This window comes from Taudactylus pleione, unplaced genomic scaffold (assembly GCF_031769625.1).
Source record: "Taudactylus pleione unplaced genomic scaffold, aTauple2 ptg000256l, whole genome shotgun sequence".
Taxonomy (NCBI): domain Eukaryota; kingdom Metazoa; phylum Chordata; class Amphibia; order Anura; family Myobatrachidae; genus Taudactylus; species Taudactylus pleione.
The window spans coordinates 19,328,332-19,346,940 of NW_028284658.1; the positions used below are offsets into that span (position 1 = coordinate 19,328,332).

The 18,609-nt window shown below is 41.3% G+C and overlaps 1 protein-coding gene across 1 annotated transcript in view; it reads left to right on the forward strand.

Annotated features, from left to right (window-relative positions):
• SOST (sclerostin) overlaps nucleotides 1-16,943 on the forward strand; it is a 29,350-nt gene extending 12,407 nt beyond the window's left edge. Inside the window, exon 2 of the mRNA XM_088480832.1 lies at nucleotides 15,535-16,943. Coding sequence (XP_088336958.1) covers nucleotides 15,535-15,953 — 419 coding nt within the window. The 3' untranslated portion in view covers nucleotides 15,954-16,943. The remainder of the gene's footprint in view (nucleotides 1-15,534) is intronic.
• The last annotated feature ends 1,666 nt before the right edge of the window (nucleotides 16,944-18,609 follow it).

Below are 18,609 nucleotides of genomic sequence, written 5' to 3' on the forward strand. Positions count from 1 at the left end.
TAACTCTCAAGAGATTTGTGGCCCTGTCGAACACATGACTCATACACTAACCAATAGAATTTGTCCTGTTAATTTCCCAAATACATTAGCCAATCAAATTTTTTTGTGGTGCTTTATTAAAAATATTTTGTCAAAAAAACACCATTGCCATCATGAGATCCGCCGCATTCACCAGGCGCGAACTGCTGGTGCTGACGGAGGTGATGGACAGGAGGATCACCAGTCAGCCTCCACCCATCTCCAATAGGCGCAAGCGTTCCGCATATGCGGAGGTACGTCGACGCCTGCGCTCCTTCGGCTCACGCCGACATATTGGCCAGCTGGAGCGCAGGTGGTCGGACCTGCACCGGCAGACGCCCCGCTTGCTGGCATGCTTTCGCATGCAGATTGCGGAAAGTAAGTGTTCTGGACTGTGGTTTTCAAGTTTATCTTGTGGGCCCTAACTGCGTGTGCATGTTTTCATATCTGTCCTATTGAGTCATTGTAGTCATATCTGCATGTGCATGTTTTCATGTCTGTTCTATTGAGTCATTGTAGTCATATCTGCATGTGCATGTTTTCATCTCTGTCCTATTGAGTCATTGTAGTCATATCTGCATGTGCATGTTTTCATGTCTGTCCTATTGAGTCATTGTAGTCATATCTGCATGTGCATGTTTTCATGTCTGTCCTATTGAGTCATTGTAGTCATATCTGCATGTGCATGTTTTCATGTCTGTCCTATTGAGTCATTGTAGTCATATCTGCATGTGCATGTTTTCATGTCTGTCCTATTGAGTCATTGTAGTCATATCTGCATGTGCATGTTTTCATGTCTGTCCTATTGAGTCATTGTAGTCATATCTGCATGTGCATGTTTTCATGTCTGTCCTATTGAGTCATTGTAGTCATATCTGCATGTGCATGTTTTCATGTCTGTCCTATTGTGTTTTTTTTTTTGTTTCCTATTGAAACTAACAACAATTTTTTGGTCATTTTTTAGGGGCACACCAAACACTACGGCGGCATCGCCACACAAGACGCCGGTCCCGGCCCCTCTCTCCAACCCCCAATTCCTCTATTCCCCCCTCCTCCCCAGACCCTGTGGCCGAAATTTCTGGCCTACTTCCCCTCCAGCCCAATTCCCCCTCTCCTCCATCCGTCCCTCCTCCAAATACCCCCTCCCAGGATCGCGAAAACACCTTGCCCCTCGGGTTGGGGAATGTAGCCATCTCCGAGGTGGTCCAGGGAGTGGCTTCTGGCTCTCTCGTTTTGGAGAACGGTATGTTTTTAAAGTTTATTTTGGACACCACAAACTGTTTGTATGTAATCATGTGTCGTCCCCATTTTTTTTTTCTTTTTTTCGCCTTAGGGTATTTTTGGGGGTTGTCTTTACCTGTTCCTGCTGATGTCACCATACACATATCACACCTGTGTGCCTTTTTTTAGGGCCCTTGTATTTTTGGCATACGACATTTTGGGGTTCTGGGTTTTATCCGTGTAATTTATTTTTGGCCCACAAGCTTGTAAGTTTGTGTTTGCTTGTTTTTTGTTTTTTTACAATGTTGCTTCATTATCGATTTATTAATCCCCAAACTTTTGTCATCCACAGAGGAACAGAGGCGTCGGGAACAGATTGTGAATTGTGTGGGCCGTATGCGGGAGCAGGTCACCGGGCTAATGCAGGGCCTTGACCATCTGTTGGTCCTCCTTCGGAATTAGTTTTTTTTTTTATTTTTTAACAAATTGTTCCTTAATAAATCTGTTTAAAATCAAGCTCTGTCTCATGCGTTTGGAGTAAATCCAAGATTCTTTACACTGACATAAGTAGACTCTTCAAGCAAGGTTTGCCCCAGAAACTCACTACAGATTGTGTGTTGTATTTTGAATGCAAACAGGCACAAGAAACACCTCCCAGTACCAATGTCATTTTCCTTTTTTGTGGTGGTCAACATGATAGTTTACACCATTTTTCAGGTTCCTATTTGGTGGCCAAACTGCTTAGGACAATCTTACGAAGGCAACTGATTGTACACGATTCCTTGTTGTGTTGGTTAGTACCCCAAAAACATATTACATTTTAGCTCCACTTGCTTCATTACTGGGTTACCCCTTAGGTAAAATTAACGTTTGGGATTTTGTTTACACTTGCTTCTAACGTGCCCAAAAAGGAAACAAATTACACTCTCCAAATATTTATTCACAACAGAAATCAAAATACAAAGTGGTCACTCACAAACAAAACACACAGTGATAATCAGAAAAACTCCACATACCAAAAACACTAAACAAACACACAACAAATCAAGAACTGGTTGACGAAGGTCCATGCCCACATGATTTCACAAATATGGCGTTGCAATATTGGTGTCAGAATATATTCCCGAAGTTTCCACAGAAAGGTTTTTGAAGGGTTGCAGGAAGTAGTCATCGTGGGAGTGCCAAAGATTATGCAAACAAACAGAAGATTGTGCAAGAATTAATATAAAAAAAGATGAACGTTAAAAAACCGTAACACATTGGGTATACACACTGTTGTTTGATCAATAATTACCTAAAATATCGGGCCACCACATCATCGCGTATGGCCCCCCCACATACTGACCTCCGACCAACCTCGGGGGGGCCATCCTCAGGTAAGGCATCCTCTGGCTGCATTGGAACACCACTCCTTATGGCGATGTTGTGAAAGATCCCACACAGGACCACAATTTTAGAAACCATATCCGGCAAATACATGAGCTCGCCACCAGAGCGGTGGAGGCATCTGAATCGGCCTTTTAAAAGGCCGATACAGCGCTCCACCACTTGCCTGGTGGCTGTAAGTGCGGTATTAAACTCACTTTGTGGACCTGGTGTGGGAGCCAAGTAAGGAGTGAGCAGCCAGGGCATGCAAGGGTATCCACTGTCTCCTGTGAAAAAGATTAGACAACATCAGGATCACTGTGTATCAAGCTTAACATTGTTATGTACTAAAGGTCTACACTTACCCAGAAGCCACGCATCACCAGCTTGTAGGTTGTTTAATTTGTGCCATATCCCTGATTGCCGGATGACAAAGGAGTCATGTGCACTTCCTGGTAATTTTGCATTCAGGGACAGGATCTGGAGGGAGGCATCACATACCACCATTACATTCAGGGAGTGATAGTGTTTCCTGTTTCGAAATATGGCCTCCAGCCATGCTGGAGGCTGAAGTGGTATGTGAGTACCATCCACAACCCCTATGATGTGTGGGAAGCCAGCTATTTGGTAAAAATTGGCCTTGGCCACACTAAGGGCACCCATATCCAAAGGCATTTGAATAAAATGATGGCGGTGTTTGAAAAGTGCCTCCATCACTGCCCTCAGGATCCGGGAAAAGGAGGATTGTGAGATGCCTGCCACTATTCCCACCGTTGTTTGAAACGATCCTGAGGCACAGAAATGTAACACCGCCATAAATTGCGTAAGTGGTGGTATTGCTGTAGGACTGTCAATTTGCCGCTCAAGATCACTCTCTATTAATGAGAGAGTGTCTATGATGATTTTGGGAGGAAGACGGTAGCGTCTTAAAACCTCATCATCGGGCATTCCAAAAAGGGTGACACGTGTTCGAAATATCTGGGGCCTTGCACGCCTACGATGCCTACGCCTGGGACGAGATTGAGGTTGGTCGGCTTCCGGGAGCATGGCCAGAACAATCCGCCCTAGATCAACCTGAAATGGCAAGATTGTAATGTAAGGCTTTGGACCCACCCCAAAAGAAAATTCAAAACAACTTAGCTTGATGATACCTTCCATTGCTGCTTACATGCCGGGGTATTGTCATGATACGTCCAAACTGAAATTAATCACAAAAATTATTTGAAAAATTTCACTCTGTGCATTTTTGTTTCTAAATTTTGTGCTTGACCAAACTTAAAATATGCGAAACACACATTTGGCAAAAGAGCAAAACGACATTGCACACAGTACATCAAAATGGGTTGAAATGTTTGCCCAAAAAGCGAAAGGGCAACCTCAAAAAAATTAAAATGATTAATAAGCATTTAAAAATGCGCAAATTAGTTCGCAAATACAAGTCCCAATAGTAAGTAGTAAAAATGCGCTAATTAGTTCGCAAATACAAGTCCCAATAGTAAGTCGTAAAAATGCGCTAATTAGTTTGCAAATACAAGTCCCAATAGTAAGTCGTAAAAATGCGCTAATTAGTTCGCAAATACAAGTCCCAATAGTAAGTAGTAAAAATGCGCTAATTAGTTCGCAAATACAAGTCCCAATAGTAAGTAGTAAAAATGCGCTAATTAGTTCGCAAATACAAGTCACAATAGTAAATAGTAGAAATGCGCTAATTAGTTCGCAAATACAAGTCACTATACAAACTGTGAAAAATGCGCTAATTAGTTCACAAATACAAGATAAAAAATGGACTTACCAAGAGCAAATATATAAGAGTCCAAATCAAAAGGTCTTTGGGTCCGAAATTAATCAAAAGCTAAAATATATGAAATTATGGATCCAAAATTTACAAAAATGAAGAAACACAATGAAACAACAATTGATCAAAAGTTAGACTTCACAAAACTTACCAAATCAAGAAACGAGGTAAAAAAAATAAAAAACAAAAAAGAGAACGGAAAATAAAAACGCAAATCTACCAAACAAAATAATCGCCAACCGCCAACTCCTTTATACGCAAACAATAAACTCCAGCCAAGGTAACCTCCAACAATCCAAAAACGCCACCTCGACTCGAGACACACCAAGCCATAAATAGTGTTTCGTTTCCCGCACAAATTAAGGAGGGATCATAGGAACGCACAATCAATGATGCGGCCGCAAAATAAGGACGCATGTATAAATACGTCACGAAAACACATTAAAATTCTGGTGTATTTCTTGATTGGACCTCAGACATGGCGACAGACCAGGGAAACAATGCCCAAGAGTCAGGCGGTAAGTCTTTCATGCATTTTGTATCAATGATTAATTTGAAACATAAGATTGGGCAAGTTGTGATTTTGTGAAATCTGAATATTTACACAAATAGGTGAGGAGGATGACATGGAAGAGGCTGCCGGGCCCAGTATTCCGGCCAAAGCTGCCAAAAAAAAAAGGCAGCCACATTTCACAAGAAAGGAGATGGAGGTTTTGATACAGAAGTGTGTGGACATCCTGCCACAGGCAGACAGGAATATGAGTCTAAGCCAGAAGGGGAGAATGTGGGAAGAGGTAGCCGTTGCTGTCAATAGGGTGGGTGATTATGTCCGTCTAGCCCGGGATGTCAAACGGCGGTAAGTAAACACTTGCCCCCCCTAAAAACAAACACCATTTTAAACAAAAGGATAATGGCTTCCATTTTTTCCCACAGATGGGGCGACTTCAAATATCGCCTAAAGCAAAAACTCGCGGACAGGGCTAGGCATGCAAGGGGGACAGGTGGGGGTCCCACCCCTGTGTCATTGGAGTTGACCGATTTAGAAGAGCTGGCACAGTGGTGTGTGCAGCCTGTGGAGGTGTTTGGCGTGTCCAACATGGATACGGACATGCCAGACTTTGCGGCTCCTCATGTTGTCCCAGGTAAATCTTTGGATGTCATCAACTCTGAAATGTTATTGTGCCAATATGTAGATTCTAATGTGAGGCTTTTCTCTTTTTTCCTAACAGAGACACAGGCGGATGAATCTGCTCCAGAGGGGAGCCTTGGCCGCCGAATTTCTGCTGGCTCGGCAGGGGAGGAACCAGTACATCCGGCTGAGGACCCTGCAGAAGCCAGTCCAGGGCAATCCCCCTCGCAGGCAGTGTCCCTCCTCACAGAACTCAATTTCAAATTGGATTTCCATACGGAGATTCTGCAGAGGATGGACGCCAGTCTGCTACGGGTGGCTGAGGCCCTGGAGCAAAATGCTGCGGCCAACGTGACCATTGGTCAGGCCCTGGCGGAAAATACCAGGGCCAACATCCGCATCGCCAATGCCCTGGAGCAGCTCATTCGCCAGCACATGGTGGAGCCGACCTCCCTTCCTGCCGGAACATCAGGATCCTCCACCTCTGGCACAACATCAGCCAATCCTCCAAATGTGCCTAGCCCTGTGCCTAGTCCAGAGGCCACAACATCTGCCTCTGGACAGGCCAGCCCGATGACATCCCGGACCCGGTCTGGCGCCCTCCCTCCCCCATCCAAACGGGTGAAAAAACGATGACAGCAATGGTGACTTTTCCCACAATCCTTCTGTGCTTGGCTCATATTCCTTTCTGGTCAAAACTTCCCTCTCCTTTCTTGTGAAATGTTTTTACATTTTTTTTGTATGTTTATGTCAACAGTTATGTTGGGCCAATTTGTTTGATTTTGGGACATATCTTTGGCAAAAAAAGATGTTCCCAAATTTTTAATTTTTTTTTATTTTGTTTGAGCAATAAATTGAAACAAAAAAACTGACATTGGATTGTGAAATTATTGTACAAATGGGTTACATTTAATCCTGGACCAAAAGGCAAAAACTGGGAAAAAAAAAAAAAAAATGGGCTCTTTAAGGAACGTTTAAAAAATCATATAACGAGGCAAATTCAAGAGGCAAAAATAAAATGGTGCGAAAATTAAAACATGATGACATTATTGTTACAATAGGCCCTAACCACCAAATTGAGGGCAAAATAAACCCCCACAAATGTGCGCAAATTGCTTGTGTCATCCTGACATTAGCAGCTCTGATTTCCACCTACGTACGGTTTTGTGCTATCCCAAAAAACTGATTTCAAAACACATACCAAGCCGGTTTTCAATCCAACACTAATTGCTTTTCAGCCCTCCCGCGATTAATCGCAACAACATCGTGGAGTCCCGGGACGGAGGAGAAGGCCATCGCCAATGTGGTCGAGTAATCCAGACCCTAAGCTGTGCGAGCATTTTGAAGGGAAAGAGGATCATCCAGTGATGTATGAGTCGGTCCGAACACATTTTACGCTCGCATTTGCTAATGTATGTACGCCCCAAAAACGCCTCGCCACGCCTGCGTTTTTCCATCTCCACCCCCGTCAACACCCAAAAACGCCCTGTTCTGTCAATCACATTTGACATGTCACTTCCTGTACGCTATTTGACGAACGAGACCAAAAAAGCTCGCAATCTGCCGTATGCACATGCGCACTGTTACACCGACGCATGCGCGGTTATTCAACATCGGAACGCAACGAGCGTACTGCTGTTTGCGAGTGGCTCTGAATGAGGGCCTAAGTAGAGAGAGAACCAGTGCGCTCACAGCATTCAGCAATGACTATATTTTGCCAACTTTAATCAATCCTCATATACTATTGCTGCAGTCGTGCCAAACAGCCCTTCTTTACGCACCAGGTCCAGTGCCTGGTTTCCTTATGATGTGAATGAACCCACCAGACCAGAGGCATATTACGAGAGGAGGGGGTCCATGTGCATTCCCCGTCCGGGGCCCCCTTTTCTCTCCCTTGGCGGCAGACTGATGCAGCTGACCGACGACCGCAGTATCAGTAGACTCTGGGCAATAATGGGTGTGGTAAGGATTACCGCTGGACACATGGCCGGCGGTTCAAATCCCGACAGCGGCTGCCCAGCAAGGGTGAAAATCCTGATCGTCCTAAGGTAAGTATCGCTAACCTAATTCCCTACAATAACCCTCCCTTAGGGGTGCCCATCCCTAACCTCCCCCCCGAAGTGCCTAACCCTAATCCCCTCTGTAAGTGCCTAAACCTAACCCCCCCTTCTCCACTACCTAAACCGAAGTCTCCCGGGGGGGGGTTCCTAACACTAGCCTAACCCTCCCGGGGGGGTGCCTAACCCCCTCCGGGAGCCCTAAACCTAACCAAACCAGCGGCTGCCCGCGCCCAGCTTACCTTCGTTCGGTATGCCGGGCGTCGCTCTTCTGGCGTCTGGTTAATGACAGGCGTCGAATTTTCGACGCCTGTCATTAGTACCAGGCCGGGATTACAGTGTCTGGAAGCTGGCGGTCGGGATTTAGACCATCGGCTTCCAGACTACATCCCGCACTAATCTGTGCCCAGAGTCTACTGCGCATGCACAGGTCGCTGGGAAAATGGCACAGCTGCCATTGTCTCAGTGATTTCCTCACTGCGCATGCGCAAAATGCTGGAAGAATGGCCGTGGCAGCCATTTTCCCGCGGGCTGAGACAACCAAATTGCGTAACCTCAGAGAGATAAGTATTAGAAAATATGAGTTGAGGGTATGCAGTGCTGGTCCCCCCTTGACCCAGGGGCCTGTGTGAACTGCACACTCTGCACCCATTATAGATACCCATTATAGATACGCCCCTGCACCAGAACCATACCTACCTTATGATGTGAATGAACCTTCCTTATTATGTGAATGAATTCACCATACCTGCATTATAGCAATTTTATTAGTGACATAAAACATCATGCTTCACTTTCATAATTTATCAACTATACTCGTGTTATATATATATATATATATATATATATATATATATATATATATGATAAGAATTAGTCAATAAAAAAATTATGCATAAATAGTGTACACTATCGAATTTTGCAATTTTTTTTTACTCACCCAGTATATAGGAAAATCAATTGTAATAAAACAGTAAAGAAAACACAATTACTTTGCTTACCAAATGCACTGCAATATTATGTATGCAAAACCAGAATTTAGTGTATACAAATAAATATCCTAGGATTTGTTATTCATATCACGACACTTATTTCTTTAAAGAATGCAAGACAGATCATAATACATATTCAGTCTCTTAAACCGCGTATCCAATTGCAAATAGTGGAACGACTTCCTCATCCCCCTGTAGTGCCTACACTGAACGATATGTCGTTCAGTGCAGGCACCCTCCCTCATCCCCGAACATGGTCAATCTGCCGATCGTTATCGGCAGATTGACCGGCATGTTCAGGTGATGATTGATGCCCATTAAACTACACGATTTATGCACGATTAATGAGTGAACGATAACAATCGCTCATTTATATCTGCAAGTGGACACGCAGCTTTAGGGAATATAATGCCTCAGTAAGTTTTCTGTCTAACAATCATGATGTAGCAAAAACATCTTTGCCATCTCCTTGCATGCCTAAACTAAGGAAAGTTTCCAACATCGTCATATCAGTAGAGGAAAAATTACAAATTTTACTGTAATGTTCTCTTAGATTACCGTTGTTTGTTAAATCCAGAAAGGAAGTCATAACCCCTTTAGTGAGCACTAATAGGGTTATGCTTTGTTGATAAATGGAGCCCCTAGACTGCTAGTTATCATCTCTTTGAGGAGCCCTTCTCCATCAACCTTGTGGTTTAAGTTTGCTCATGCTTAGTCACCCTTATGCATCAATTCTCTCCATCTCTTCCTTCTCTGGTTCTGTTTCCTTTGCCCAGCTCTCTGGCTCCCTCTCAATCATGTTCTCTTTGCCCGCTCTACCTATAATTCTCTAGCCCCATGACTTTTTTTTTCCTGATCCTTCCTGTTCCCAGTAGCTCTCTTACCCTAACTCCAGGCAGTGATTTCCCCACTCTGGAAAGCAGAGCCCTGAATTCATCTTAATTCAAGTATCATAAACCTACTTCTGCAGTGAAACATAAAGGAGAAGCCTTTGCCTTTTTTCTCCATCTACAGTGGGTCTATGGTATTACCATAATACCAGAAACATCCTAACCGATGGTACACCCAGAGCCTGTACGGGTCAACTCTTAAATAAGAAAATAAGACTTGTGAGAGGGGGGCCATGGTGAGGGTCATTGATTTATATGTACTTATGCTAGTTTCTCTTTATATGTATATATAGAAATGTTAACATAATTTATTGAATAGTATTCCTGCTGCAAGGCTTTAACTAGCTTCTATAAAGGTATCACTAAACGTACAGAGCTTACCAGAGTTTGCACACTAATAGGCATTGTTTCAGTCTATGTCCTATAATCTATTAATACACCTAAAAAACGCTCCGGTCAGTGATGTACCAATACTGCCTACAACACTTTTTATTTTAGCCACACAACAGAGCATTTTATGTTTGTAGATGGAAGTGCCATAATAATAGTATTGTAAATTAAACATGTTCCTCATATGTCATGCATGGTCTCCCCTACAACAACCTTCAGATATTTTGTCTTTTTCTTTTATTTACAGCAATTAACCTGTGCTACAATAGTAAAGGGAAGAATATAGAACTGGTAATGTATGGCAGCACCAGTTTAGCAAAACTGGAAAACTGATGTATAGCAGATGTAATTGAGTGACAAGAGCAAGAAGGATAGTGGTTTGCGGGGAAATGTGCTGCACTTTACTACTGCTTACTACTCTACATGGACCACAGCCTAGTACTGTAGTAGTAAGGAGATTACTAGAGGCTTGGCTTTCTTGAGGAACAGGGGAAAAGAGCTGAATTATATATATATATATATATATATATATATATATAGTGCATTTAGACTACCTATACATATTTCCCCATGTGAAAATTAATTTAGTATAAACTGTCCATAGAACTCCATAGGAATCTATTTCAAAATTCAGAGAAGCTAAAGAATCAATTCTACATCTAGATGGTGCATTTGGCCATGTTTACTCCAGCACACATAGTAAACCATTTATAAAGAAAATCCTGTTTTATTGGCGACAAGGCACATTTCAAATGTGCTTTGAAGCATTAGACCATGTAACTCCAAAGTTCTGGAAAGCTTGATATGTTGGATTTGCAAACCCATTAATCTGATGAAGCATTTGGCATGTTATGCCCACAGGGAAAATAATATATACAGTACTTTAAGAAATGGAATACATTTTTCTTTCCATCGTACATTATTAAAATTATACATTGCGTATTGTATGTGTGATCAGCAAAGGACCAATTCACAGGGAATTACAGTATTAGCTAGAATATCGCCATATTTCATTTTTTCTCTCAGATAAAAAGGCCCTGTGACATTTTTGAAAATGTATTGAAGATTTCTAATATACATTATCAGTATTACTTCATACTTGTCTACCCTCCCGAAATGGTCGGGAGCCTACCGAAAATCTGGTATCGCTCCCGAACCCCCAGAAGAGCGGGCAAGTCTGCCGGCCGGCGCAACCCACCCGCATACACCTGCCAGTATGCGCTTAGGTGGCTGGTTCGAGGGAGCAGATGACGCAATTCACGCTGAATTGTGTCATCGTGGCCCCGCCCTTGGCTACACATGCCGGTAATATTCGCATTACATAGCGGGGGTGATGACTCTATCACGTGGCCATGCCCTTCCGTCCTTTTCGTAAATATTGCATCATACCCCCCTTTCCCTCCCTCGCTGTGCCGAGCTGGCTGCCTCCTACCAGAAGAGGCAGCCAGATTATCGGCAAGCCTGAGGCACTTGCTATGCTAAAGCTTAGTAGTAGTAACAGAATTCCACAATAGGATCTTATAATAATAATAATAATAATAATAATAATAATGCTGCTGCTGTTGGACTACAACTCTCAGCCAATCACAATCGTTTTAACACAAAAATGTAAAGAACATGTATTAAAATTCTAAGGGCCATATTCAATTAGAGGCGAAAAGTCCATTATCGGCTATAATTTATCGGCAATGACATAATTTTCGCCTATTTCAATTATCCCCATATTCAATTTCAAAGACTTTTCGACGGTGCGAAAAGTCTTTGTTAAAAAACGGGGATAACTTTTCTCCATGTATTACATTGCGAAAAAAAACTCAGAATTGGGGTTTAGGGGTGCAGGCTTAAAATAAATAACCTGAAGCCCTGGGCGGGTCCCCTAAAAGTCATCTGTAAATAAATAAATAAATAAATAAATAAATCCTCAGGACACACCAAAAATGTACTTTAATTTTGGGGTTGAAAAAAAAATATTGGGGAACAAAGTTTTAAACTAGCGCTATTGATTCAGGGGGGGGGGGGTTCCCGTGTATGCCACAGGTGTTTTCTAGAATGTGGGTAGTAGAGGCAGGTGCATTTTTTAAGAATTTTCAAAAATTATTTTAGGGACTTCAAAATATGCTTGCACCCATTTTCATGTACCCCAAATTTGATGGAAGTAGTTTCTTTTTGAAAATAAAAAAGCTAAGTGCTATTCTTCACCCCTTCTTCACAGGCGCATTTATGCACCTGCCGCTGCTACTTAAAAACCCTGATTACCTTCAGCTGGCAAAAATGGGGGTACCCAGAGTGATCCCCCATGTATGGACATCTTTAGGGGGGGTGCCAGGAAAATTTCCCAAAAATTCCCTGGATTTTTCAATACTTACCTTTCCGCCGTGTCCCGTTTTCTTCGGATCCTAATTGAATACGGGGATAAGCGGACACGCGCCCGATACTTTATCCCTGAAAAAACGGCGATGATGGCGAAAAGTCCAAGCTCAGACTTTTTGCCCCATATTGAATACGGGCCTAAGTAGGAGACACCTATACCGCAGATTCTTGAACTCGGTCCTCAGGACCCCAAACAGTGCATGTTTTGCAGGTCTCCTCACATAATTACTAGTGAAATAATTAGCTCCACCTGTGGATCTTTTAAAACGTGTCAGTAAGTAATGGACACACCTGTGCACCTGCTGGGTGACCTGGAAGCCATAACCTGTGTGTGGGGTCCTGAGTACTGAGTTTGAGAATAACTGACCTATACATACAAACATTTCACGTTAAGGTTAATATATAATAACTAGTAATTCAATGGTCTACTTATTGCATCTGCCGGATCATCCTCCCTGCCCCGTTATGCAAGGCCATCTTATGGGCCAGTATGGGTAGACTGGGCAGCTGCCCAGGGCCCCACAATTCTAGGGGCCTTCGAACAGGGGTGGGCTGAGCCGGAGGGGCATCTATATGGAGTGTGTCTCCGCTTGCTTCGTGCATAAGGCATCCGGCTGAAAGGCAGAGAGAGAAAGATACTCCCCGGCTGTCTAACAATCAGAGTGGCTAGACAGCAATCTCTACCTGTCTCCCGGACTACTCTTTCAGGAAGCCTCCCCCCATACTTTCATAGGCAAATGCAGGGGGGGGTTCCATCTGCCTAGAAACCCCCCTCCCCAGCCCACACCATGACCACAATAGAAATAGTAATATAATACAATATTACTAGTGCTGTATGTTCTTCTCAGTATCACAAATGAAATAATTAGCACCACCTGTGGATCTTTTAACATGTATCAGCCAGTAATAAATAACCTGTGCACCAACTAGGAGATCTGGAAAACATTCACTGTTAAGGATGTGCTGCTACAGAGCCCAATATGTACTGTACATATATGTCCAGGGCAGTGCTAGGTTCTTCTGCTGCTCCCCCAGACTCCGGGACTTGCTCTAATACTCTGGAATGGATCCCACATCTAAAATAAAACCATTCAGCTCACGCAGCATTGGCCCTACTGCTGCATTTAATGGCTTACTGTGATTGCTGGTCCTGTATATGCTGGAATTATGATACACAATATACTTTGTATGACGCATATTAAAGCTGGTTAAGTGCTAATTCTACCTTCTTCATGGACTGGCCACACTCACTCTAAAATCAGGCATTTGGAAACCCCCCTCTAGAAATCCTGCGTTTGCCACTGACTATAATGATAATCACAGCTGCTGTGCATCTATTTTCCTCACAAAATGATGCAATAATTCTTCTACTTTTATGTATTTGTGGAGACTTTGGGGGTGATAGTGTGGTTACAACCTAGTCATTTACACCTTATTAACCACACTACAAACTACTTTATAAAGACATTTTTTATAAATTAATGTTATTTGTACATCTGATTTGTACTTAATTTGTACAAATGGACTGAAGTTAATTAGAACAAACAGCATGTCATGTCCAATTAGTTTAAAAAAAGAAAGTTTTATGTTTACAAACAAACAAGGTGCAAATTCAAGTTCATAAACAAGTCTGAAAATATGCATTCTGTTATTAGAAGCTATGACATAGAATATTATTCTGTTGACCTGTGGGTCAACCCAGTTAACCATGAAGGGTGTGAGTTGCCAATTCCACAGCGTTAAAACGTCGGCAATGGCACCGCATCTCGCACTCGCGCTCTCAGCCTGAATTTGCTCATTTTTGCTTGCAGCCCAATAGAGCAGTTTTGAGCGATTTCCGGGTGCTGATGCCGAGGTGACTCGCACCTGCGATGGGTTCAAGGCTAATTGGATTGACCACTATAACACACTTACAAGCACCAGTAGCTAGCAGAAGAGGTGGCATGTAGTTGTGGAGCGAAGTGAGTGGGCAGGTGTGTGAAAGGAGTTGAGGTCAGAGATGTAAATTGGAGAGGATTGGGTGAGGGCTTTGTAAATGAGTGTGAGAAGCTTGAATTGGGTTCTGAAGGGGGGGGGGAGCTTGAAGAAGAGAGGGGCAGCAGCATTGAGGACAGATTGGAGTGGAGAGAGGTGGGAGTCAGGGAGGCCAGATAGGATGAGGTTACAGTTTTCCAATCTGGAGCTTACCAGTGAGTGAGTGAGGGTCTTAGGCTGAGATGTACTAAATAGAAAAATGCTGTAAACACCCCGAAAATGCAGTTTTCAGGTATTTTACCATATTCCCCATATGTACAAAGCACCGGAATGCTTCACCCCGATGGGTAACGCCCCCTGAGGTGTTGTTACCTAATAGAAGCCTATGGGCTTCTTTTCGGGATGCTCCCCCTTGGGAAGGATCTGATCACACCCTCCCAGGAGACCCGGCAGCCAGCGTCCTTCTGGCATGCACAGAAGGATGCCAGAGGGACTTCTTGGTATTAAACCTGGAAGTCTGGCTGCATCGCAAAGGACAACTATTATCGGGAAAGCTGTCCTTTGCGATATTCTTGGTACATACCGCGGTATGTACCCGAAGACGGGTAGGATGTACTGCATTGCTAATGCGATGCTTAGTACTTCCTGCCCTTAGAGCATCCAAGTTGAGAAAGGGTCTGATCCTCTAAATATTTTTGAGATGGAAACGGAAGGACAGTGAGAGGTACTGAATGTGTGGTTTGAAGGAGAGGGAGGAGTTAAGGATAATTCCAATACAGCACACTTGGGGACTAGGGGAGATGGTTGTGCCGATAGGGAACCTATCCCAATTTGTCCAGTTAAGTTGTTTTCATCAGGAGTTTCAACTATTGGCAAATAAGTATTGTGAGTTTCTATGTGTAAAAGTAACTGTTCTGGGAAAAACTGGACACATGAAAGCTGTAACCGAAGCTTATAGCATATCCATTGATGCTTTAAAGTGTACGTCTCATCTGCAGTACACACAGATGAAGCAGCCATTCTGTAAATTTTATAGGTTGAACCAGCAATCAAAAAAACAACCTTAAAGTTTATTGGAACTAATGACATCTTTCTGACCTAAAAAGGCAGTTATTAGTCAATTGATAGGCTTTATACTCATGAATTTTGTTTCTGCTTACAAATGGTTGTCTTCACTTCTTGTGCAGATCATAGGCATACTTATATAGAAGTGTGAATTTTATATTGTGCATTGTGCATGACAAGTTTATATTTCCCAATGCAGTATGTTCGTAATTGATGTGTGATTTAACAATTAAAAATAAATATATATTTACTTTTCATTTGCCTTCAGATCCATCAGGATTCAGTTGCAGAGAGTTGCGCTCCACTCAGTTCATCACCGATGGTCCTTGTCGCAGTCTCAAACCAATCAAAGAGCTAGTTTGCTCAGGTCAATGTTTACCATCTCACCTTCTACCAAACTCTATTGGCCGGGGAAAATGGTGGCGTCAGAGCACAATGGATTACCGCTGCGTACCTGCTCATAGTCACACACAGCGCATTCAGCTGCTGTGTCCTGACAATGAAGTGAGAATATACAAAATCAGAGTGGTTACATCATGCCGGTGCAAGCGTTATACCCGTTTCCACAACCAGTCAGAACTAAAAGACTTTGGAAAAGACACAGTGAAGCCTATAAAGAATAAAAAGCCGCGACTTGCCAGGATCAGGAGCAAATCAAATCACCATGAACTTGAAAATGCATATTAATCATACACTATTAAAGCAGAGGCTAGTTATATTATATGTGGTTATGATAAGCTGACAGTGTTGATTTATGCAACACATAAAGATTAAGTCTGAGTAGTTGCTTAAACAAATTAAGATAATGGCTGATCTATTATCCCAAGGCAGGCAACTAAAGAGGGATAAGAAAGGATGGCTGAACTGAAGTAGAGGAGAGAAAATATTGAGCCTATTATTTTTGTAACAGTATTTTATTTCGTACTGCAGTTACACCATTTAGTTACTCATTGTATATAAGGGCAACCTGCTTGTTCAATTGGTCACCAAACAGAGGCAGAGAGGCGCAGGTTAATAGACTACTGCACAGCTGTATTATAGGAGATTCTTGTCTCTTATGGATAATTTAAGACGTGAAAATGGAGTTTAAGGCTAATTGCATATATATGCTTAATATGATAATCTTTATAAGACTGATTTATGATTTTACTGGGTTTGTTGTTTATAATACACAGTATATATTTAGAATGCTTGGGGCTTAGAGTTTTGATGAGGAATATTTATTTCTCCATAATTTGGAGCATAATGACTAGAGTATACTAAATTATATTTAAAAATTGCAGTCGCCTTTCTCTTCGCCCTTTCCCATACTCATTAAATTGTTTAGCTGCACGCCTCTGCAGGAGAGAACACTTGGTGATAATGTCTGTTTGTATGACATAGTCCCTGAGTATCCTCCTCAAATATATTTACTCTGAATATACTGAGTAACTAAAGCGAAGAGATTCCATACCTCACTATATAAGTATATATCTATTCTATACATATATGTTTTATCGCAGCTCACATACCCTCCAATATGACAATTTTATCAAATATTTACCCTTCTTCCTGGTTATTTTCAAATGCAGTAATCAGTATAAAATAAATTGATTATAAAAAAGAAGGAAAACACCATTTCAGCCCAAATTACTGTGAGGTAACATTTTTAGAGCATATACACATGGGGGTAGTGTGTGTGGGGCGTTGGGGGGGGGGGGCTGTTATCAGCATGAAATGCATTTAACAGCTCTTAAATACACCCTTGGCATTGTGTATTGGGTAAAATCAAATGTTTTTTTGAAGGTACAGGTATAATATAAGCTGTCCTTTAATACTTATAACATAGTATATTATTCAGAAGAAAAATGCATTTTGGGGTGAATTTAATGTAACACATATAACACATTATCAGAAGAGAATGCTATTTTTTATTCTATTATGTCCTGAAGGAAACATATTTTGAAATTTATTAAAGGGGATGTGTAATAGAAAAGTTTTTTTTTTATGTTAAACCATCCACCTGGTATTTCTTTCGTAGAGTGTAATAGCTGTGCTCTAAGCATCTGTAATATCCTCCCTCTTCTTGTTTATTACCATCTTTAAAGCTGATTTTCATTCCACATTTCACACAGAAAAACAACCAAACCTAGAAAAACAGCAATTGAAATACCGAATTGTTTTTTACCCTTAAATTCCTCTAAGTGTATCTTAAAAATGAAGCAAGGAAAAAAATACATATCAGAATTTCAAAGATTATTCTCAGACATTCACCATGTAAATGACATATAAATAATACAAAAACATTACTATAATACAAAATGTATATTTTTAAGTTAAAAATATACTTTTATAAAGTGTAATGTAGAAAACTGAGGCAGGTGTAAAAGTAACTTTAACTTAGAAATTATGCAATAAAGACATTCTCAATATATGTAATCAGGTCTTTAAATAAAGATTTTGGTGATAGAACAAAAATATTGTTACAATGTGATTTTTGTTTTACTTTTAAAAGTACAGTATGTACCACAAATAACATAACTTAGTTGCAATAGTAGCGTAAAGATGAACGTCTAGTACTAGGTAAAGATATAGATAATATAGATTTGGGATTATGTATGTTTGTTTTGTGTATATATATATATATATATATATATATATATATATATATATATATATAGTAAACCATATTGAAGACATATAATCTGGCAAACATTTCCAGTACATACATATATACATTTGCATCCAGTTCAGATATAGTACACTGCGAAATGTTGTTATATGAGCAAATAAATGCCAGAAAGATCAGAATATATCATTGTCTAATAGAAACATTATTGGAGTTGTTATATGATCAAAAAAGTTGAAGAAAAGAATAATATTGTTTTCTTTTAAATATGTTTTGGGCAGCCAAATTTGAGAAAGCAGAACACAATACAGCATTATGTATAATCTTGCTTTTATATACTGAAGCCTTTTATGTGTGGGTTCCAATATCACTGCCCAGCAATGAAAACAAAGCAGGGTTTACAAGAATTAAATGATTACTGATAAGTTTGACACCAATCGGGACAATTGTTAAATCATTACCAGCTGGTTTTTGAATTTTTCCCTATATGTATGCATGGGGAGGAGAGCACTCTAAGTTCCCCCCATAATGTCATTCACAGCTAATGGATCCAAATTGGTAGGGATAGGAGATAGTCAAGTTGAGGGGGAGGAGACCGGGGAAAGAATGAGGAAGAGACAGTGGAGAGAGGGATAAAATTGGACAAAGCATGCAGAAGTCTCCTAGTCTGTTTTTTATTTTTTTTTAACAAAGACTAATAACATATATTAAATAACATATGGAAATTAGTTTTGT